We start from the raw sequence: 23,803 nt of genomic DNA on the forward strand, positions 1-23,803 counted from the left end.
TAAAAAAAAGAGGGGGATGATGGCATGACGTCCCCTCCTCTCTCGCAGTGACATGCCACTCTTCTTCTGGTCCAAATGGTCTGACTCATCAATGTGCTCTGACTTACCACACAAGCAGCATTCCAATTAACTATCCATCAGCCCCCATCAATGCCACAATAACACTCCTAGTAATGGATGTAGTGACGTGGCGGCTAGGGAAGTGAAAACATGTTTTTCTCTACATCTCGCTTTGTCCTTGTGGTTCAGTAGCTACATTCTTTGTAGCTTTGGGGATGTTGTTTGGATCACTCAGACAGTGAGGGAGATCGTTGAAGTGCTCCTTCTGGAAGGGAAATTGAGGCTGCAGAGCGGATGTTCTTTAGCGTTAGCCGCTGGCTGCCCAAGGCTAATTCACATACAGGTAACTGCCAAAATAAAGGAAACACTAACATAAAGTGTCTTAATGGCATTGGGCCACCACCAGCCGCCAGAACAGCTTCAATGTGCCTTGGCATAGATTCTTCAATTGTCTGGAAGTCTATTGAAGGGATGCGTCACCATTCACAAGATATTCCATAATTTGGTGTTTTGTTGATGGTGGTGGAAAACGCTGTCTCAGGCGCCACTCCAGAATCTTCCGTAAGTGTTCAATTGGGTTGAGGTATGGTGACTGAGACACACACACACACACACACACACACACACACACACACACACACACACACACACACACACACACACACACACACACACACACACACACACACACACACACTTTAAAACCCCTTAAGCTCCTTTGAGACCCCTCTTTCAAAGTCACTGACATCTCTTCTTCTAGCCATGGTAGCCAGAATAATGGGTAACTGGGCGTTTTATACATGATGGGATGTTAATTGCTTAATTTAACTCCAAAAACCACACCTGTGTGGAAGCACCTGCTTTCAATATTCGTTGTATCCCCCAAGTGTTTCCTTTATTTTGGCAGTTGCCTGAAGCTTAGATTATTACTGGTCATTTTTAATGAGGTTACAGTGGTTAAGTGGCTCCCCAAGAGGCCGTACGACCTGGGAAATGGCTTGACTGCGTTTCACAGTAAATCACTGAGACCTACCATTAGCATGTTCCTCATTTACAAAAATATGGGATTTTCTTGCCTCCTATATGTTTCTTGCTGCATACACACACACACACACACACACACACACACACACACACACACACACACACACACACACACACACACACACACACACACACACACACACACACACACACACACAGTTGTTTTGTACTTTATTGTGGGCTTGACTGGCATAACTTCCGAATAGCCCATCTCAAGTATTCATTTTGATCCCACGCTTTCAGAGGAAGTGACAACAGAAGGAGCAGATGTGTTTTTCTTGGAGGAGTTTTGTCTCTCTGATCGTGATGAGAGAGATAATTATCGGAGTCTTGGAGTATTCTGTGGACAGATGTAACAACAGTCTCAGTGTACGTCAAGACACACTAACTGAGACCAATGGGAGATGACGGTACGCTGCAGACTTGGTTTGTCTCACTTTTAACAAACCTAGCAACACTCTTAGAAAAAAAGGTGCTATCTAGAACTGAAAAGGGTTCTTCGGCTGCCCCCATAGGAGAGCCCTTTGAAGAACCTTTTTGGTTCCAGGTAGAACCATTTTGGTTCCAAGTAGAACCCTTTCCACAGAAGGTTCTACGTGGAACCCAAAAGAGTTCTACCTAAAACCAAAAAAGGTTTCTACCTGGAACCAAAAAGGGTTCTCCTATGGGGACAGCCAAAGAACCCTTTTGGAACCCTTGTTTTCTTTTTACTCCAGAAACACTCTGCAAAATAACCCTCTTTGTCACGCCCTGGCCTTAGTATTCTTTGTTTTCTTTATGTTTTTTAGTTAGGTCAGGGTGTGACATGGGGAATGTATGTGTTTTTGTAGTGTCTAGTGTAGTTGTCTAGTTATGTCTATGGCTGCCTAGATTGGTTCTCAATTAGAGGCAGCTGTGGTTCATTGTCTCTGATTGAGAGCCATATTTAAGGCAGTCATAGGCATTGTGGTTTTGTGGGTAATTGTCTGTGTCTATGTCTGTGTTGCATGTTTGCACTTAGTCTTTTGATAGCTTCACGTTCGTCTGTTTGTTGTTTTGTTTCGTTGTCCTTCTTCCAATTAAAGAGAAGATGTATTTTCCACACGCTGCGCCTTGGTCCTCTCTCTCTCCCATTGACGATCGTGACAGAATTACCCACCTAAATCAGACCAAGCGGCGTGTCAAGCGGCAACAGGACCCACCTACACAGGATTTCTGGACATGGGAGGACGAATTGGATGGTAAGGGACCTTGGGCTCAACCAGGAGAATATCGCCGCCCCAAAGCTGAGCTGGAGGCAGCGAAAGCAGAGAGGCGGCGATATGAGGAGGCAGCACGGAAGCAAGGCTGGAAGCCCGTGAGTACAACCCGAAATTTTCTTGGGGGGGGGCTAAGAGGTAGTGGGCCAAGAGGTAGTGGGCCGAGGGCAGGTAGGAGACCTGCGCCCACTTCCCAGGCTAACCGTGGAGAGCGAGAGTACGGGCAGACACCGTGTTACGCAGTAGAGCGCATGGTGTCTCCTGTACGCGTGCATAGCCCGGTTCGGTACATTCCAGCTCCACGTATCGGCCGGGCTAGATTGAGCGTTGAGCCGGATGTCATGAAGCCGGCCCAACGCATCTGGCCACCAGTGCGTCTCCTCGGGCCGGCTTACATGGCACCAGCCTTACGCATGGTGTCCCCGGTTCGCCTACATAGGCCGGTGCGGGTTATTCCACCTCCCCGCACTGGTCGGGCGACGGGGAGCATACAACCAGGTAAGGTTGGGCAGGCTCAGTGCTCAAGGGAGCCAGTACGCCTGCACGGTCCGGTATTTCCGGCGCCACCTCCCCGCCCCAGCCCAGTACCACCAGTGCCTACACCACGCACCAGGCTTCCAGTGTGTTTCCAGAGCCCTGTTCCTCCTCCACGCACTAGCCCTATGGTGCGTGTCTCCAGCCCATTACCACCAGTGCCTACACCACGCACCAAGCCTCCTGTGTGTCCCCAGAGTCCTGTGCGTCCTGTTGCTGCTCCCCGCACTAGCCTGAAGGTGCGTGTCCTTAACCCGGTGCCTCCAGTTCCGGCACCACGCACCAGGCCTACAGTGCGTCTCAGCCGGCCAGAGTCTGCCGTCTGCCCAGCGGCGCCTGAACTGCCCGTCTGCCCAGCGGCGCCTGAACTGCCCGTCTGCCCAGCGGCGCCTGAACTGCCCGTCTGCCCAGCGGCGCCTGAACTGCCCGTCTGCCCAACGCCGTCTGAACTGTCCGTCTGCCAAGCGCCGCATGAACTGCCCGTCTGGACTGAGCCTTCAAAGCCGCCCGTCTGCCATGAGCCTTCAGAGCCGTCCGCCAGACAGGAGCCGCTAGAGCCTTCCGCCAGACAGGAGCAGCCAGAGCCTTCCGCCAGACAGAAGCAGCCAGAGCCTTCCGCCAGACAGGATCAGCCAGAGCCTTCCGCCAGACAGGATCAGCCAGAGCCTTCCGCCAGACAGGATCAGCCAGAGCCTTCCGCCAGACAGGATCAGCCAGAGCCTTCCGCCAGACAGGATCAGCCAGAGCCTTCCGCCAGACAGGATCAGCCCGAGCCGTCATCCAGCCATGACCAGCCAGAGCCGTCATCCAGCCATGACCAGCCAGAGCCGTCATCCAGCCATGACCAGCCAGAGCCGTCAGCCAGCCATGACCAGCCAGAGCCGTCAGCCAGCCATGACCAGCCAGAGCCGTCAGCCAGCCATGACCAGCCAGAGCCGTCAGCCAGCCATGACCAGCCAGAGCCGTCAGCCAGCCATGACCAGCCAGAGCCGTCAGCCAGCCATGACCAGCCAGAGCCGTCCCTCAGTCCGGAGCTGCCGTCCCTCAGTCCGGAGCTGCCGTCCCTCAGTCCGGAGCTGCCGTCCCTCAGTCCGGAGCTGCCGCCCCTCAGTCCGGAGCTGCCCCTCATTCCGGTGTTGCCCCTCAGTCCGGTGCTGCCCCCTAATCCAGTGGGGTTAATTTGGAGGGTGGCCATTTGGAGGAGGCTACCAAAGCGGGTATTGACAATGGTGGAGTGGGGGACACGTCCCGCACCCGAGCCGCCGCCATGATGGGGCCCACCCCGGACCCTCCCCTTTCTATGTCAGTTTGTGCGGTCGGAGTCCGCACCTTTGGGGGGGGGTACTGTCACGCCCTGGCCTTAGTATTCTTTGTTTTCTTTATGTTTTTTAGTTAGGTCAGGGTGTGACATGGGGAATGTATGTGTTTTTGTAGTGTCTAGTGTAGTTGTCTAGTTATGTCTATGGCTGCCTAGATTGGTTCTCAATTAGAGGCAGCTGTGGTTCATTGTCTCTGATTGAGAGCCATATTTAAGGCAGTCATAGGCATTGTGGTTTTGTGGGTAATTGTCTGTGTCTATGTCTGTGTTGCATGTTTGCACTTAGTCTTTTGATAGCTTCACGTTCGTCTGTTTGTTGTTTTGTTTCGTTGTCCTTCTTCCAATTAAAGAGAAGATGTATTTTCCACACGCTGCGCCTTGGTCCTCTCTCTCTCCCATTGACGATCGTGACACTCTTAATCTTTCTCCGTTTCAAGGTGACATATTTGGACATACCAGTTTTGTCGCAGGTGTAAAATAATCCTGCAGCAGGAGCATTTGATTATATATACAATATTTCTTGATCATTTCTAACGGGCAATACATTTTGATAGGCTGCAGTGGGCTATAGTTTAGGTCCTGCATTTCAGATACACTTGTATGTCGTAGTGGAGACCAATATATCTTGTGTTATTAAGCTATATAAAACAGTTGTTGATGTGTATGGCTGCATTGCAGGTACATTTTTGTACATTTGAATGTCGCAGTAGTAGGAAATGTAATTCTGTCTGGTGCTTTAGCGCTTGAGCGAGCAAGAGATTGTAATTTTTTTTGTGAATTTATGTCAATCACAAAGCTCATTTGAATTTCCTGCAGCGCAGGAAAATTATCTTCGACAACAGAGTGTTTGGTTTTCGCCAGACATAATGGGACCCATGTTGTCCAAAAAGTTATAATTTTGTTATACATCTGTCCGTAGAACATCCTCCCAAGAGACTTGATGATCATCCAGGTGCTTCCAGGTGCTTTTTGTCAACTTTTTGGATGAGATGGGTCCCCTTATGTCTCGTGAAAACCAAACACTGCATTCCATAGTAAGAACCTCATACCGAAGGTCAAGCGTGGTGGTGGTAGTGTGATGGTTTGGGGATGCTTTGCTGCCTCAGGAACAGGACGACTTGCCTTAATAGAAGGTACCATGAATTCTGCTCTGTATCAGATAATTCTACAAGAGAATGTCAGGTCATCCGTCTGTAAGCTGAAGCACAGCTGGGTCATGCAGCAAGACAATGATCCAAAACACACAATCAAGTCTACATGAAAATGGTTAAAAAGCAACAAATTAGAAATTTTAGAATGGCCTAGTCAAAGTCCAGACCTAATCCCAATTGAGATGTTGTGGCAGGCTGTGAAATGAGCAGTTCAGGCTTAGAAAAACACAAATGAAGGCCTCCCAAGTGGCGCAGAGGTCTAAGACACTGCGATGAACCAGAGATCCTGGTTCAAGTCCGGACTCTGTTGCAGCCGGCCGCGACCGGGAGACCCATGGGGTGGCGCGCAATTGTCCCAGCGTCGTCCGGGTTAGGGGAGGGTTTGGCCGGCAGGGATGTTCTTGTCCCAACTTGCACTAGCGACTCCTGTGGTGGGCCCGGGCGCAATGCACGCTGACACGGGCGCCAGGTGTACAGTGTTTCCTCCGACACATTGGTGTGGCTGGCTTCCGGGTTAAGTGGGCATGTGTCAAGAAGCAGTGTGGCTTGGCTGGGTTGTGTTTCGGAGGACTCACTGCTCTTGAACTTTGCCTCTCCCGAGTCCATACGGGAGTTGCAGCGATGGGACAAGACTGTAACTACCAATTGGATACCACAAAATTGGGGAGATAAAGGGGTGTAAAAAAACACACACAAAAAATACACAAATGCCGCTGAGTTAAGGCAGTTCTGCATGGGAGAGTGGGCCAAAATTCAAAATTTGGGTTGAAGATCTGATAACATTCAGTATCAAAGATATGCAAAAATAGAGAAAATCAGAAAGGGGGCAAATACTTTTTCACGGCTCTGTATAAGCACTTCATTGGGCTATTATTACGTAGCATTAAGGCATGTTGCTTATTTAGAGGTAGCAATAGGAGCCTCACAGGTTGACGTATCATGGCGGCAGGGAGCCTTGGATCTCACCCTGCGAGGGCCAGGCAGGGTAGCAGACATTAGGACACTCATCATGATGTGACATAAAATGGTGTGATGCTGGGAGATGGGAGTGGAGCCCTTTTAACAGGCGACTTCTTCCCCTGTAGAGAGTTGAGTCATGGTTGAGTCGTGTGGATTCTCTTCTTTAGTGCTATCCATCATTAAACGGCTCCCGAACCGGTGGGAGGAATATATCACAATTTAGTGCGCTGGGATGCCGTTGTCATTTAGGAGGGGTTTGAGATCCGAAACATTGTATGCCGCAGTATACATCTGTCCAATGTATAATTTCAGGACTAATAGAATGTAGGTTAATCTAAGTGTTTCGTCTCTATCTGCAGAAACGGGAGAGAGGCCATGTGTTATTTGACAAAGTGTGTGAGCAGCTCAACCTCCTGGAAAAGGACTACTTTGGCATCACATTCCGGGACATCGAAAACCAAAAGGTGGAATTTGTCTTGTTGATTTTGCTGTATAATTAGGGGTGTTTTGAACATGTTTTGACGTGAATTAACACTGTCTTCTTGAACTCTTGAACCAGAACTGGTTAGACCAATCCAAGGAGATGAAGAAACAGATCAGAGGTGTGTAGAATATGGGTTTTTGAACGTTATTTCTCTGCGTGGTTTGAAAGTTAGCCAGCATGCTAGTTACTCAGGCTTAAAGGCACAATCTGGGTTATTTCCTGCTGTTCAATGGTCATTTCAATTAAATGTTTGTTTTTGTACGCTGCAGGAGCCGCCTGGAACTTTTCATTCAATGTGAAGTTCTACCCTCCAGACCCTGCCCAGCTGTCTGAGGATATTACAAGGTTACACTTTCTATAGTTCCACTTTCGGGATATACACTGAGTATACAAAACATTAAGGACACTTGCTCTTTTCATGACATAGACTGAACAAGTGAATCCAAGTGAACTTCAATCACTGTAGATGAAGGAGAGGAAACAGGTTAGAGAAGGATTTTTAAGCCTTGAGTGAATGGGCAAGACAAAAGATTGAAGTGGCTTTGAACGGGGTATGGTAGTAGGTGCCAGTCACACCGGTTTGTGTCAACAACTACAACGCTGCTGGGTTTTTCACACTCAACAGTTTTCTGTGTGTAACAAGAATGATCCAGCACCCAAATGACATCCAGCCAACTTCACTCAACTGTGGGAAGCATTGGAGTCAACATGGGCCAGCATCCCTGTGGAACGCTTTCGACACCTTGTAAAATCGACGAATTGAGGCTGTTCTGAGGGGAAAAGGGGATGAAACGTTTATTTATTTATTTTGACCCCTTTTTCTCCCCAATTTCGTGGTATCCAATTGGTAGTTACAGTCTTGTCTCATCGCTGCAACTCCCGTACGGACTCGGGACAGGCGAAGGTCGAGAGCCGTGCGTTCTCCTAAACACAACCCAATCAGGCCGCACTGCTTCTTCACACAATGCTCACTTAACCCGGAAGCAAGCCACACCAATGTGTCGGAGGAAACACGGTACACCTGGCGACCGTGTCAGCGTGCACTGCGCCCGGCCCGCCACAGGAGTCGCTAGTGCGCGATGGGACAAGAACATCCCTGCCGGCCAAACCCTCCCCTAACCCAGACGACGCTGAGCCAATTGTGCGCCGCCACATGGGTCTCCCGGTCGCAGCCGGCTGCGACAGAGCCTGGACTCGAACACAGAATCTCTAGTGGCACAGCTAGCCTTAGACCACTGCACCACTCGGGAGGCCGGGGGGATGAACCTTAATATTAGGAAGGTGTTCGTAATGTTTGGTATAGTCAGTGTATATAAGCATAATAACAAATGAATTTTTTTTATCAATGAAATACTGTGCTGTGTGCATTTTATTTCCAATTACCTATTTCTCGCTCTTTCTCTTTTTTCTCCATTTCTCTCACACTTTTGTCTCTCCTCATGACACAAACTCCATCCCTCACTCTCCTTTCTCTTTCCTCACCCCTCTCTATCTGTCCCTCGCCCTCTCATCCCTTTCTCTCCCCTTCCAGATATTACCTGTGCCTCCAGTTGAGGGATGACGTGGTGTCTGGGCGTCTGCCATGCTCTTTCGCCACCCACACGGTGCTGGGATCCTACACGGTTCAATCAGAGTTGGGGGACTACGATCTCGAGGAGTCTGGGACGGACTACGTCAGCGAGTTCCGCTTCGCCCCCAACCAGACCAAGGAGCTGGAGGAGAAGGTCATGGACCTGCACAAAAACTACAAGTTAGTCTGTCTGTTGAGAACTACACTTAGAAGAAAGGGTTCTTCATCAGTTCCCATACGAGAACCCTTTCTGGTTCCAGGTAAAACTATTTTGGGTTCCACGTAGAACCTTCTATGGAAAGGGTTCTACGTGGAACTCAAAAGGGTTCTAGCTGGAACCAAAAGGGTTCTACCTGGTACCTAAAAGGTTCTTCAAAGGGTTCTCCTATCGGGACAGCCCTTTTCGGTTCTAGATAGCACCTTTTTTTCTAAGAGTGTAGAAGTCAGTCTGGTTGTCTGTCCATCTGTCTCTCTAGAACTACAAGTCAGTCTGGTTGTCTGTTCGTCTGTCTCTCTAGAACTACAAGTCAGTCTGGTGATCTGTACATGTGTCTGTCCGTCTGTCTGATGGAAGAGAAGGTCATGGTTTCAAAAGTAGCTGTCAAAAGCCCATACAAAAAGCTGTGTCTTGTCTTTATCTCTCCAGAGGAATGACGCCAGCTGACGCTGAGATGCACTTCCTGGAAAACGTGAAGAAGCTTTCCATGTACGGAGTTGACCTGCACCATGCCAAGGTAAAGTGGCCTAATTCAACTTTGACAAAACAGGCTACCTGTTACTGACCCCAACCCTGTTGTTTTTTTTCAAAATGCCTGCCCTGTCATGAATTGAAAAAGCCCTATTGTTATGACCTGCATGATGCTGCCTGGTTCCCTGTCCTTTGACCCCCAGCAGCTGCATGATGCTGCCTGGTTCCCTGTCCTTTGACCCCCAGCAGCTGCATGATGCTGCCTGGTTCCCTGTCCTTTGACCCCCAGCAGCTGCATGATGCTGCCTGGTTCCCTGTCCTTTGACCCCCAGCAGCTGCATGATGCTGCCTGGTTCCCTGTCCTTTGACCCCCAGCAGCTGCATGATGCTGCCTGGTTCCCTGTCCTTTGACCCCCAGCAGCTGCATGATGCTGCCTGGTTCCCTGTCCTTTGACCCCCAGCAGCTGCATGATGCTGCCTGGTTCCCTGTCATTTGACCGCCAGCAGCTTCAATAGCCATTTGGATCATTGTTGTTTGAACCCTCAGGTCCAATCCTTGGTGTTGTGTACTGCTCTCAGTGACACCTCAAAACCCACTTCAGGTCCAATCCATGGTGTTGTGTACTGCCTCAGTGACACCTCAAAACCCACCTCAGGTCCAATCCATGGTGTTGTGTACTGCTCTCAGTGACACCACAATACCCTTTTCAGGTCCAATCCATGGTGTTGTGTACTGCCTCAGTGACACCTCAAAACCCACTTCAGGTCCAATCCATGGTGTTGTGTACTGCTCTCAGTGACACCTCAAAACCCACTTCAGGTCCAATCCATGGTGTTGTGTACTGCTCAGTGACACCTCAAAACCCACTTCAGATCCAATCTATGGTGTTGTGTACTGCTCTCAGTGACACCTCAAAACCCACTTCAGATCCAATCTATGGTGTTGTGTACTGCTCTCAGTGACACCTCAAAACCCACTTCAGGTCCAATCCATGGTGTTGTGTACTGCTCTCAGTGACACCTCAAAACCCACTTCAGATCCAATCTATGGTGTTGTGTACTGCTCTCAGTGACACCTCAAAACCCACTTCAGGTCCAATCCATGGTGCTGTGTACTGCTCTCAGTGACACCTCAAAACCCACTTCAGATCCAATCTATGGTGTTGTGTACTGCTCTCAGTGACACCTCAAAAACCCACTTCAGGTCCAATCCATGGTGTTGTATACTGCTCTCAGTGACACCTCAAAAACCCAGGTCTAGGAGAAATAAGTTTAGTTTAGTTTAAATTAATGAATTTAGCCTATTAGAGGTGTGTTCGCTATACATGGTCTACCTATTACTTGCTAATCTCTGTTTTGTGTTGAATATTGTTCCTTTGTAACTATGTTGGTTGTTTCTGTTGTTTGCAATGTCAGCTGGGGATCACATTTTAGGACTAACTACCCAAATCTAAGTAACCAAGTAAATCAAAAACTCCGGCCCAATTCGCTGACATAGATTTGAATGCATATGGCACAGTCAGATAAATTACCATAGATTTGAATGGAAATGGCACAGTCAGATAAAATATCATAGATTTGAATGGAAATGACACAGTCAGATAAAATATAATAGATTTGAATGGAAATGACACAGTCAGATAAAATATAATAGATTTGAATGGAAATGACACAGTCAGATAAAATATCATAGATTTGAATGGAAATGACACAGTCAGATAAAATATAATAGATTTGAATGGAAATGACACAGTCAGATAAAATATCATAGATTTGAATGGAAATGACACAGTCAGATAAAATACCAGTATTTTTTTTTTTAGATCTTAGCTCAACTTTTTACAAATATGGCACATTTTTGTCTTCATCAAAGAAACATTGTTTGGACATTTGCATTTCTGTTGCCGTGGCCTCCTGAGTGGTGCAGTGGTCTAAGGCTAGCTGTGCCACTAGAGATTCTAGGTTCGAGTCCAGGCTCGGTCCCAGCCGCCCGCGACCGGGGACCCATGGGGTGGCGCACAATCGGCCCAGCGTCATCCGGGTTAGGGGAGGGTTTGGCCGACATGGATGTCCTTTCCCATAATGCATCAGTGACTCCTGTGGCGGGCCGGGCGCAATGCACGCTGACGCGGTCGCCAGGTGCACGGTGTTTCCTCTGACACATTGTTGTGACTGGCTTCCGGGTTAAGTGAGCATTGTGTGAAGAAGCAGTGCGGCTTGATTGGGTTGTGTTTAGGAGAACGCACGGCTCTCGACCTTCGCCTGTCCCGAGTCCGTACGGGAGTTGCAACGATGAGACAAGACTGTAACTACCAATTGGATGCCACGAAATCGGGGAGAAAAAGGGGTCAAAAAATGAATAATAATAATAATAATACAGTTCCGTAGCCAGCCATGTATATATAGCCTGACCCAACAATTGATTGGGTTATATCATCTGACCTCATGTGAATGATGGAAAAACGATTCAAACCAAAAATGTTTCACAACACCTCCTCACACCAAATGTGTAAGAGAGTAAGCATATTGTTTTGTCTTGAAAAATAATAATAATGAAATAATGACATGCCGCTATAAGCACTTAAGATTTGCATTAATAACCAAATAAGAGATGACACTGATAGCATGGAAACCCTCCCTCTGGTCAGAACAGCCTGTGACTGTGTTTTCTTATTTTTACTGAATGTCCTAGTTGGTAGGAAGCCTGTTTGAGTGCTTGTCTCCAGCTAAGGGCGAGGTAAGGCTTGCATTTTGTTTGTGTGTATGTAGAGTTACATGTATGTTACATGTGTCCCTGTCTGAAAACCCCTGTCTTTGTGCATGACCTTGGACTGTTAGAGTCCATCGTTTGGAGCTGTGGGTTGGCTCACCACAGTTTCGAGTTGACATTGTGGATGCCTGTAGTTGTAGTCTCTTAGGTGGCTGTTGTGAGGTATAGGACATCACCCACCCCCCACCCTTCATAGCCCCAGTGCTAATATCCCACTCACAGGGAGTTGTGGACCCCCTCTGTCCCCCCATCTGCTCTGTGACACCCCAACTGTGTTGATCTGCAGACTTCAAGACCTTTTGGGGAAGGCCTCATCATCGTGACGTCATGTGACTAGTATCAGCCATCTTAGCCCCACATAGGCTACGTTCCAATATCCACACTAACATGCCACGTGAATGAAGCAATCAGGAATGCATTTCAGGTGGTATGCTAGTGTGAAAATTGGAACATGGCATTAGATTTTAGACAAGAGTAGATGTCCCTGCAGTCATAGGCTTTGCCTCATGAGTGATAGACTCCTCCATCACCATTACATTCACTGGCCTTGCAATGCCATCATATTGCGATGTACTTAGGTGTGCGAATGAAAGTTTAGACAAAATGCCCCCTGCTGCATTGTAGACCTTCAGCATCTATGAAACTGGAACACAGTTCATAGAACAGCACAGCTGAACATACCTGAGTGTTGCTCGTTACTACCCTAAACTATACTGAACAAAAATATAAACGCTACGCTATGTTGTGCACAAATATGTTCACATCCCTGTTAGTGAGCATTTCTCCTTTTCCAAGATAATCCATCCACCTGACAGGTGTGGCATATCACAAAGCGAATTAAACAGCATGATCATTACACAGGTGCACCTTGTGCTGGGGACAAATAAAGGCCACTCTAAAATGCTCCGTTTTGTCACACAACACAACGCCACAGATGTCTCACGTTTTGAGGGAGCAATTGGCATGCTGACTGCAGCAATGTCCAACAGAGCTGTTGCCAGAGATTTTAATGTTCATTAAAATATTTGTGTGTGTGGGGGGCGGGGGGTCATTCTGAATGGCTGGGCCTGGCTCCCAAATGGGTGGGCCTATGCCCTCACAGGCCCACCCATGGCTGCGTCCCTGCCCAGTCATGTGAAATGTATAGATTAGGGCTTAATGAATTTCAGTTGACTGATTTCCTTCTATGAACTGTAACTCATTAAAATCTTTGAAAATTGTTGCATGTTGCGTTTATATTTTTGTTCAGTACACATTTACATAGCTAAGACAAGTACATCAGTGTGCTCTGTAAATTGTCTTCAAAATCTGTGCTACTCTCGTCTCCTTAACTTCATCTGCACTGATTGGAACGTGACAGGTAAAAACAATATGGAGGAAGATGATCATTAGACTGGCTTTCACCTGGTCACTTCTTTCAGATCAGTGCAATGAAGGAGAAGAGGTGAGGAGAGGACAGAATTTTTGGGCAATTGAGAAAGACCTGCTCTTGGCAATAAAGCCAGATATATCACTAGTGAAAGTGGGAGCTGTGATAATAGATAGTTTTAGGATAAATAATTGGTTTCTGTTAATGTAAGTCCATTTCTTGTCTCTTGAGTTCTTGGTTTCGGTGAAATGTGTCCGTCGACATTACAACAGCTCTCATGATGTTTTCATTTCATTTTTGAAAAATGACAAAGCTAATTTGAATCCGTCATTGAGAAATGATAATTGGCTTGCTGCATCGCCAGGTGTCTCAGGCCGTCTATCTTCTTTGTAGGAGAAAGTGTTGGTGTCTGGATATTGTGAACCAATTTTTTTATTACACTCAAGAAGCCTTTTTTAGCCTGGTTTTCAGTCTGTTTTGGCATTAGTCAACTACTTTCCTGTTATTGTGGTCACATTTTATTTGTCACATGCACAAGTACAGTTAAATGCTGAACTTGCAAGCCCTACCCAACAGTGCACTATTCAATATTTTTAAAAGTATAACGAAAACACAAATAAAAAACACGAGAAATAAGAAATAAAAGAGGAAGCTCTATTATTTCTACTTGGTATAGGAGTCTAGTAAAGAGTGGACATACTGTAGAACAGGACCGTTTAACACCAGGCCTGGAGGGCCGAAACACCTCTGGACTCTCTGGGTCAATTAGTAACATTCATCAGTCAATTAACTACTAGGTAGTAAAGAAAACCAGGAGCACTTTGGCCCTTTAGGCATGGAGTTGACTAGCCCTGCCGACAGTAAACTGAGGACAACATCCAAAAAGTGGGTTGAGTCAAGCCCAAACTGACTGACACCCAGGCTACCTCCAATGTGAAACTAGTTAGAGTTACAACATTCCAGAAACTTTCCTAAAGTTCCCAGTTTTTTTTTATACCAGTTGGCAGAGGTTTCAGGAATTTTGCAGTAAAGAATAAAATAAAAAGTATAGCAGTGTCAAGTTGTTGACCACGGTGTGTGTTCCTGCCGGTCCTTCCCAGGATTCTGAGGGTGTTGAGATCATGTTGGGCGTGTGCTCTAGCGGTCTTCTGATCTACCGTGACCGCCTGCGCATCAACAGGTTCGCCTGGCCCAAGGTCCTCAAGATCTCCTATAAAAGGAATAATTTCTACATCAAAATACGCCCCGGAGAGGTAAGCATGTCAGCATGGCCCTCCTGACATGAAAGCACCTCACATGAAAGAAGTGTCCCTATCATGTTTCATGTACGTAGAATGGCATTGCATAGAATGGCATTGCATAGAATGGCATCACATAGAATGACGTGTGTGTGTGTGTGTGTGTGTGTGTTTTTTCTGTATGTTTTGCCGTCAGTTTGAGCAGTTTGAAAGCACCATCGGGTTCAAGCTCCCCAACCATAGGGCGGCCAAGAGACTATGGAAAGTCTGCGTGGAGCACCACACCTTTTTCAGGTGAGACCTGGGCCACCACCTCAACGTGTAGACATCTGCCATTTCAGTGGAGGGTTTTGAAAGTAAATTTATAGCTATTGTATATTGTCTTGGTTATCTTCACGCTGGGCTGGAGCAAAAGCCTGCATGCCCTGCTTCCCTCCAGGATCATTTGCCTATCCCTGCTGTCATAGTGTGTCTTTCTTGACCTCTAGGTAGATTCATGTCTCCTCCTTGTTCTCCTGACCTCACCATTCCTCTCTGTCCTCTAGGTTGGTGTCTCCAGAAACTCCCCCCAAGAAGTTCCTAAACCTGGGCTCTAAGTTCCGATACAGCGGGAGAACCCAGGCCCAGACGCGACGAGCCAGCTCCCAGATCGTCCGTCCGGCACCCCGCTTCGAGCGCTCCACCAGCAAGCGCTACATCATGTCGCGCAGCCTGGACGGAGGTTCGTAGTTCCATCAACATTTCTCTTAGGAATGAAAGACGATTGTGTCACATTTCTTCCCATAGAGTTTGTGTTGGGAAAGTTAGCCTGAAAGCATTGAGTGCGCCACCATAAAGCTAGGTACAGGACATCAACCAAAAACAACTCAACCTAAATGAACAAGAAAATCATGTTGTCCTTGTCCCCCTCTGTCTCTATGTCCAGCCTATTTTGAAGTCACTATCTCTAGCTGTTGAATTCAGCTGATAGGGTGTCAAGAGGGCAGTACATTTGACCATACAGCTCAGGCACCAATCAATTAATGAACCCATCTGTCATAATGGCCATACCACTGCACACATTGTGACATCTGTCAATCAATCACACTTGATTTGGTCTTCACAACCATTGACATTCACTCAGGTCCTCCCAGACCTGTCATGGGCTTACAAGTGCCACTGGCGTGAATAGGGAATTGGTATTTGGTATACTTTCCCTTGAAATTCCCTAGAACGATGCAACAATGCAACTTTATATTCTCCACAGAGCCATTTTGTTCACCGTTTGTCTTGAATGTGGCCGTTTCCTTGATAGCTTCACCATTTCCCAGTCTACATGAAAGCTTAAGAGAACCTCCCTAAGCAGCCGTGCTGTGAAGTCGCTAAAGCCTCAGTATGCCGCTCAGACTCATTACAGCTTGTAGCCGTTGTTTTATCCTCGCTGCTCTGCACTCACATCGCCTTTTCATCCCCTCAAAGTAGCCAGGGCTGTCCCCCTCTCCCTTGTCTTTATCAACCAGTCCCAGACCATGGGTAATGTCCTTTATTTTTCAGGCCAGCTCACAGAGGTAGCTGCAGTTAAATGGCTCATAGTGACAGCGGCTGTGTACGAAGAGGGAATGGATACTCGCCACAGGAATTTATCATTATAACCCCATTGTGTTATTTTGACATCTTCGCTCGGCAACGCACCCTCTGCTTTTGTTCTCCCCTGGTCCCACCCGTTCTCCCCTGTTCTCCCCTGTCCTCACCCGTTCTCCCCTGTTCTCCCCTGTCCTCACCCGTTCTCCCCTGTTCTCCCCTGTCCTCACCCGTTCTCCCCTGTTCTCCCCTGTCCTCACCCGTTCTCCCCTGTTCTCCCCTGTCCTCACCCGTTCTCCCCTGTTCTCCCCTGTCCTCACCCGTTCTCCCCTGTTCTCCCCTGTCCTCACCCGTTCTCCCCTGTTCTCCCCTGTCCTCACCCGTTCTCCCCTGTTCGCCCCTGTCCCCACCCGTTCTCCCCTGTCCTCACCCGTTCTCCCCTGTTCTCCCCTGTCCCCACCCGTTCTCCCCTGTTCTCCCCTGTCCTCACCCGTTCTCCCCTGTTCTCCCCTGTCCTCACCCGTTCTCCCCTGTTCTCCCCTGTCCTCACCCGTTCTCCCCTGTTCTCCCCTGTCCTCACCCGTTCTCCCCTGTTCGCCCCTGTCCCCACCCGTTCTCCCCTGTCCTCACCCGTTCTCCCCTGTTCTCCCCTGTCCCCACCCGTTCTCCCCTGTTCTCCCCTGTCCTCACCCGTTCTCCCAGTTCTCCCCTGTCCCACCCGTTCTCCCCTGTTCTCCCCTGTCCTCACCCGTTCTCCCCTGTCCCCACCCGTTCTCCCCTGTTCTCCCCTGTCCTCACCCTTTCTCCCAGTTCTCCCCTGGTCCCACCCGTTCTCCCCTGTTCTCCCCTGGTCCCACCCGTTCTCCCCTGTTCTCCCCTGTCCTCACCCGTTCTCGCAGTTCTACCCTGTAACCCCCTGTTCTCCCCCGTTCTCTCCTGTAACCCCATTTTCCCCTGGTCCCACCCGTTCTCCCCTGTTCTCCCCTGTCCTCACCCGTTCTCCCAGTTCTACCCTGTAACCCCCTGTTCTCCCCCGTTTTCCCCTGTTCTCCCCTATTCTCCCTGTTCTCCCCTGTAACCCCCTGTTCCCCCCCTGTAACCCCCTGTTCCTCCCTGTAACCCCCTGTTCCTCCCTGTAACCCCCTGTTCTCCCCTGTAACCCCCTGTTCCTCCCTGTAACCCCCTGTTCCTCCCTGTAACCCCCTGTTCCTCCCTGTAACCCCCTGTTCCTCCCTGTAACCCCCTGTTCCTCCCTGTAACCCCCTGTTCCTCCCTGTAACCCCCTGTTCCCCCCTGTAACCCCCTGTTCCTCCCTGTAACCCCCTGTTCTCCCCTGTAACCCCCTGTTCCTCCCTGTAACCCCCTGTTCCTCCCTGTAACCCCCTGTTCCTCCCTGTAACCCCCTGTTCCTCCCTGTAACCCCCTGTTCTCCCCTGTAACCCCCTGTTCTCCCCTGTAACCCCCTGTTCCCCCCTGTAACCCCCTGTTCCTCCCTGTAACCCCCTGTTCCTCCCTGTAACCCCCTGTTCCTCCCTGTAACCCCCTGTTCCTCCCTGTAACCCCCTGTTCCCCCCTGTAACCCCCTGTTCCTCCCTGTAACCCCCTGTTCCTCCCTGTAACCCCCTGTTCCTCCCTGTAACCCCCTGTTCCTCCCCTGTAACCCCCTGTTCCTCCCTGTAACCCCCTGTTCCTCCCTGTAACCCCCTGTTCCTCCCTGTAACCCCCTGTTCCTCCCTGTAACCCCCTGTTCCCCCCTGTAACCCCCTGTTCCTCCCTGTAACCCCCTGTTCCTCCCTGTAACCCCCTGTTCCTCCCTGTAACCCCCTGTTCTCCCCTGTAACCCCCTGTTCCTCCCTGTAACCCCCTGTTCCTCCCTGTAACCCCCTGTTCTCCCCTGTAACCCCCTGTTCCTCCCTGTAACCCCCTGTTCCTCCCTGTAACCCCCTGTTCCTCCCTGTAACCCCCTGTTCTCCCCTGTAACCCCCTGTTCCTCCCTGTAACCCCCTGTTCCCCCCTGTAACCCCCTGTTCCTCCCTGTAACCCCCTGTTCCTCCCTGTAACCCCCTGTTCCTCCCTGTAACCCCCTGTTCCCCCTGTAACCCCCTGTTCCTCCCTGTAACCCCCTGTTCTCCCCTGTAACCCCCTGTTCCTCCCTGTAACCCCCTGTTCCCCCCTGTAACCCCCTGTTCCCCCCTGTAACCCCCTGTTCCTCCCTGTAACCCCCTGTTCCTCCCTGTAACCCCCTGTTCCTCCCTGTAACCCCCTGTTCCCCCCTGTAACCCCCTGTTCCTCCCTGTAACCCCCTGTTCTCCCCTGTAACCCCCTGTTCCTCCCTGTAACCCCCTGTTCCTCCCTGTAACCCCCTGTTCCTCCCTGTAACCCCCTGTTCCTCCCTGTAACCCCCTGTTCCTCCCTGTAACCCCCTGTTCCTCCCTGTTCTCCCCCATTCTCCCCTGTAACCCCCTGTTCCCCCCTGTAACCCCCTGTTCTCCCCCATTCTCCCCTGTTCTCCCCTGTAACCCCCCATTCTCCCCTGTAAACCCCTGTTCTCCCCCATTCTCCCCTGTTCCCACTCGTTCTCCCCTGTAACCCCGTGTTCTCCCCCATTCTCCCCTGTTCCCACTCGTTCTCCCCGTCCTCCCCTGTAACCCCCAGTTCTCCCCTGTTCGGCCCCGTTCATTGATTAATTGGAGAATTTGTTTTTTTCATTTTATTTATGCCCCCTCCAGAGCTCTGTGAGCCAGCTGTCTTTGTCTTGATTGCCGGCGTGGGCCGTCACTATCGTATCAGAACTGTGGATGAAAACCGGTCCATTTGAATGTAAATGTTGTTGTAGGTGGCGTCCCCATCTGATGTCTCATCTCGGGGTGACGAGCTCTTTTGGCGGAATTTCACTAGCTAACTGATGTGGAAGAGAGACTCTGCCAATTGGGTGTGGTGCCAATTGAATATGAGCCTCCTCGGGGCCCGTATTAGATTCAGACTCGTCATTATCATTGGACCGAAAAGGCAACATTGATATTTATGTCTCAACTCCTCATTGATGGGAGCCAGTTCAGTGTCTGAAGGTTGGTTCTCCTCCCATCCGAAAGTGTATCCATCCTCTAGCACTGTAAGACTCAACTCCATCTCTTAGTCTGAGGCTTTCCATAACACTGTCAACCAGATACAACGTACACATCCTTTAACATTCATGTATTCAAATCCATAGTCAATATTTCTACAGAATTATAATATAAACCAACAATATTCTCTCAAGTGCTCAGCTGACTCCCTAATGCTCAGAATTGAATAGTATTATGTCATCATGTTAATATTGAATTTCTATGCAATCCTCCTCAGCTCCGCAGAGTACACCCAAAAGGAGTTCACCCAAAAGGAGTTCACCCAAAAGGAGTTCACCCAATAGGAGTTCACCCAATAGAAGTTCACCCAATAGAAGTTCACCCAATAGGAGTTCACCCAATAGGAGTTCACCCAATAGGAGTTCACCCAAAAGGAGTTCACCCAAAAGGAGTTCACCCAATAGGAGTTCACCCAAAAGGAGTTCACCCAAAAGGAATACCCCCCAGTCTGTATCCCCGAGAATTGAACCACCTGCTAGTTTTAACGGCGCTAAACCAACAGGTAGATATCATGCACTGTGTGTCTCTGTACGCGCTAACAGTAGATGTAGCCCCTGCTATCTATGCCTGCTAGTTAATTATCACATTTCTGCTTCTTCCCTTTTCCTATTTTTGACGAGGGCCATTTTGTTTTGTATTTTGGGCCCATGTTAGAGACTCCCCCCTCAGTGCTGACCAGGCTTGCATGCTCCCGTGCTGATTGGGGGGGTCCCTGCCTAGCATGGGAATGCACCCATGGCCTTTGCTTCACAGCTGTTCACTTGCAGTTGTTTGTTTCCCAAAAAATATGGAGGAAACAAAAAACGCCTTGTTGTGTTAGCTTGGCCGCTATTGGCTAATGTGGGCCCGTATCTATAAGGAGACTTGACATTTACTCACTTTTTCTCCCAGCTCGTAACATCAAATCAAATCAAATTGTATTTGTCAAATACACATGGTTAGCAGATGTTAATGCGAGTGTAGCGAAATGCTTGTGCTTCTAGTTCCGACAATGCAGTAATAACCAACGAGTAATCTAACCTAACAATTCCACAACTACTACCTTATACACACAAGTGTAAAGGGATAAAGAATATGTACATAAAGATATATGAATGAGTGATGGTACAGAACGGCATAGGCAAGATACAGTAGATGGTATCGAGGGTATGTAGGGTATGTAAACATAAAAGTGCATAGTTTAAAGTGGCTAGTGATACATGTATTACATAAAGATGGCAAGATGCAGGAGATGATATAGAGTACAGTATATACATATACATTATATTAAGTGGCATTGTTTAAAGTGGCTAGTGATACATTCATGCTCTGAGGACGCGGCTGGGGATGCCGTCTGGGCCTGCAGCCCTGCGAGGGTTAACACATTTAAATGTTTTACTCACGTCGGCTGCAGTGAAGGAGAGTCCGCAGGTTTTGGTAGCGGGCCGTGTCAGTGGCACTGTATTGTCCTCAAAGCGAGCAAAGAAGTTATTTAGTCTGTCTGGGAGCAAGACATCCTGGTCCGCGACGGGGCTGGTTTTCTTTTTGTAATCCGTGATTGACTGTAGACCCTGCCACATACCTCTTGTGTCTGAGCCGTTGAATTGCAACTCTACTTTGTCTCTATACTGACGCTTAGCTTGTTTGATTGCCTTGCGGAGGGAATAGCTACACTGTTTGTATTCGGTCATGTTTCCGGCACCTTGCCCGGGTTAAAAGCAGTGGTTCGCGCTTTCAGTTTCGCGCGAATGCTGCCATCAATCCACGGTTTCTGATTTGGGAATGTTTTAATAGTTGTTGTGGGTACGACATCGCCGATGCACTTTCTAATGAACTCGCTCACCGAATCAGCGTATTCGTCAATGTTGTTGTTGGACGCAATGCGGAACATATCCCAATCCACGGAATCCACGGAATTCTAAGTGATCAAAGCAGTCTTGAAGCGTGGAATCAGATTGGTCGGACCAGCGTTGAACAGACCTGAGCGCGGGAGCTTCTTGTTTTAGTTTCTGTCTGTAGGCTGGAAGCAACAAAATGGAGTCGTGGTCAGCTTTTCCGAAAGGAGAGCGGGGGAGGGCCTTATATGCGTCGCGGAAGTTAGAATAACAATGATCCAGGGTTTTACCAGCCCTGGTTGCGCAATCGATATGCTGATAGAATTTAGGGAGTCTTGTTTTCAGATTAGCCTTGTTAAAATCCCCAGCTTCAATGAATGCAGCCTCAGGATATGTGGTTTCCAGTTTACATAGAGTCAAATAAAGTTCGTTCAGGGCCATCGATGTGCCTGCTTGGGGGGGAATATATACGGCTGTGATTATAATCGAAGAGAATTCCCTTGGTAGATAATGCGGTCGACATTTGATTGTGAGGAATTCTAAGTCAGGTGAGCAGAAGGACTTGAGTTCCTGTATGTTGTTATGATCACACCACGTCTCGTTAATCATAAGGCATACCCCCCCGCCCCTCTTCTTACCAGAGAGATGCTTGTTTCTGTCGGCGCGATGCGTGAAGAAACCAGCTGGCTGCACCGACTCCGATAGCGTCTCTCGAGTGAGCCATGTTTCCGTGAAGCAAAGAACGTTACAGTCTCTGATGTCTCTCTGGAAGGCAACCCTTGCTCGGATTTCATCAACCTTGTTGTCAAGAGACTGGACATTGGCGAGTAGTATGCTAGGGAGTGGTGCGCGATGTGCCCGTCTCCGGAGCCTGACCAGAAGACCGCTTCGTTTGCCCCTTTTACGGCGACGTTGTTTAGGATCGCCGGCTGGGATCAGATCCATTGTCCTGGGTGGAAGGCAAAACACAGGATCCGCTTCGGGAAAGTCATATTCCTGGTCGTAATGATGGTGAGTTGACGTTGCTCTTATATTCAGTAGTTCCTCCCGACTGTATGTAATAAAACCTAAGATTACCTGGGGTATCAATGTACCCCATGGAGTCAGAGTGCTTTCTGTGCCGTCACAGATGTAGGGTGATGGTACAAGTTAACCTAGATACAGTTAATATTGGTTAGGATATGTGTTTTTCTTGGCTGAATGATAGAATACAGTTTCTTAGCTGTGTTTGGGTCCACAACAGGGATGAAGTCCATTCTCTTATCTGTAACTGACTCATAGCAACGATGGAGCATCTTTTTATTTGTCAGTTAACAGCACATCCAATACCTTTGGATTTCCTGACTCGTTTAGACCCTGATGCAGTAGTTTTTTTATTGATATTTCAGTGTGTGAAAGGAGCCTTTAACAAGTAGTTTGAGCCTTTGATTTCCAGTCAATGGGGAACATTCCAAAGCTGCGGTAAGTTAAAGAATGTTTATAAGGCCTGCGTATAGAGGAGCTTAAACATGACAGGTTATCAGGGATTTAGCATTTCAGTCCCAGAAGATGTAAATAGAGAGCATTTATGATGAGAGTAGTCAACCAATCAGAAAAACCTCTGCATGGAAACTGATAGCAAATCAGAAAACCCCTTTTCTCCTCATAAATGTGGACCCTGGTATTTCACTAGTTGCTTACTGTTTAACCTGAAACTCTTGATGATATTGTTGTATAATATCATACTGCTGATAAGATGCTATGAGCAGCTACACTACATGATCTATATAAGTCTAAAGTATGTGGACACCTGCTCATCAAACATCTCATTCCAAAATCATGGGCATTAATATGGAGTTGTTCCACCCTTTGCTGACAGAACGGCCGCCACTCTTCTGGGAAGGCTTTCCACTAGATGTTGGAACATTGCTGCTGCAGGGACTTGCTTCCATTCAGCCACGAGCATTAGTGAGGTCGGCAACTGATGTTGGGCGATTAGGCCTGGCTAGCAGTTGGCATTCCAATTTATCTCAAAGGTGTTTGATGAGGTTGAGGTCAGGGCTCTGTGCAGGCCAGTCAAATTCTTCCACACCGATCTCGACAATCATTTCTGTATGGACCTCGCTTGGTGCGCGGGGAATTGTCATGCTGAAACAGGAAAGGGCCTTCCCCAAACTGTTGCCACAAAGTTGGAAGCACATAATTGTCTAGAATGTCATTGTATGCTGTGGTGGTGTCCACATACTTTTGTATATGAAATGCTCAGGGCTAGCTTTGTCATTTCAAACCACACAATGGTTTCAGAATATTGCTTTAATTACAGATCATATCTGATAGAAAAGCTCTGATGTTGATAATATGTTATTATTTGTTATTATCAACAAGAATGGGATTTAATATCTCCTGTATCTCCTGAATCAATGGCTGTGATGACTATGCTGATACAGACTGTAGCTCATTAGCATTACCTCTCCAACCCGCTGACCTGCAATATTGCCTCCGTTAAAGGAAAATGACAATTCCCTAAATGGAAAATGATCTGTGTGTGTATGTGTGTGTGGGTATGTGCGTGCTTGTGTCCGTGCGTGTGCGTGCATGTGCGTCTATGTGCATGCTTCAGAGATGGGCTCGGACCTATACGGAAGGGCGAAGGGCATCGCCATGAGCGACCTCATCACCACCGTGACACCGGAGAAAAAGGTGGAGGAGAGGAAGGCGGAGGAAGAGGTGGAAGTAGAGGTGGAAGTGGAGGTGGAAGTGGAGGTGGAAGTGGAGGTGGAAGTAGAGGTGGAAGTAGAGGTGGAGGTGGAGGAGGTGGAGGAGGAGGATGAGACCACGAAAGCCACCGAGATCTCTCTACCAAGTCCAACCTCTCCCATTCGACACGACACCAAGGTATAG

At 48.4% G+C, this 23,803-nt stretch overlaps 1 protein-coding gene across 1 annotated transcript; it reads left to right on the top strand.

Moving 5' to 3' along the window:
- The first annotated feature begins 1,508 nt into the window (after positions 1–1,508).
- Positions 1,509–23,803, top strand: LOC120027905 (band 4.1-like protein 3). The gene is made up of 10 exons (XM_038972999.1): positions 1,509–1,514; positions 6,665–6,769; positions 6,865–6,907; positions 7,059–7,134; positions 8,321–8,539; positions 9,006–9,093; positions 14,287–14,439; positions 14,621–14,718; positions 14,970–15,145; positions 23,523–23,803. The coding sequence occupies exons 1-10, from the start codon at positions 1,509–1,511 to the stop codon at positions 23,801–23,803; spliced, it is 1,245 nt and encodes a 414-aa protein (XP_038828927.1).

Source organism: Salvelinus namaycush, chromosome 33, assembly GCF_016432855.1.
Source record: "Salvelinus namaycush isolate Seneca chromosome 33, SaNama_1.0, whole genome shotgun sequence".
Taxonomy (NCBI): Eukaryota; Metazoa; Chordata; class Actinopteri; order Salmoniformes; family Salmonidae; genus Salvelinus; species Salvelinus namaycush.

Coding starts and splice junctions, on each gene's coding strand:
- LOC120027905 (XM_038972999.1), top strand. Junction 8,540..9,005: donor GACCTGCACAAAAACTACAA/GTTAGTCTGTCT, acceptor TTATCTCTCCAG/AGGAATGACGCCAGCTGACG. Junction 15,146..23,522: donor GTCGCGCAGCCTGGACGGAG/GTTCGTAGTTCC, acceptor TGCATGCTTCAG/AGATGGGCTCGGACCTATAC.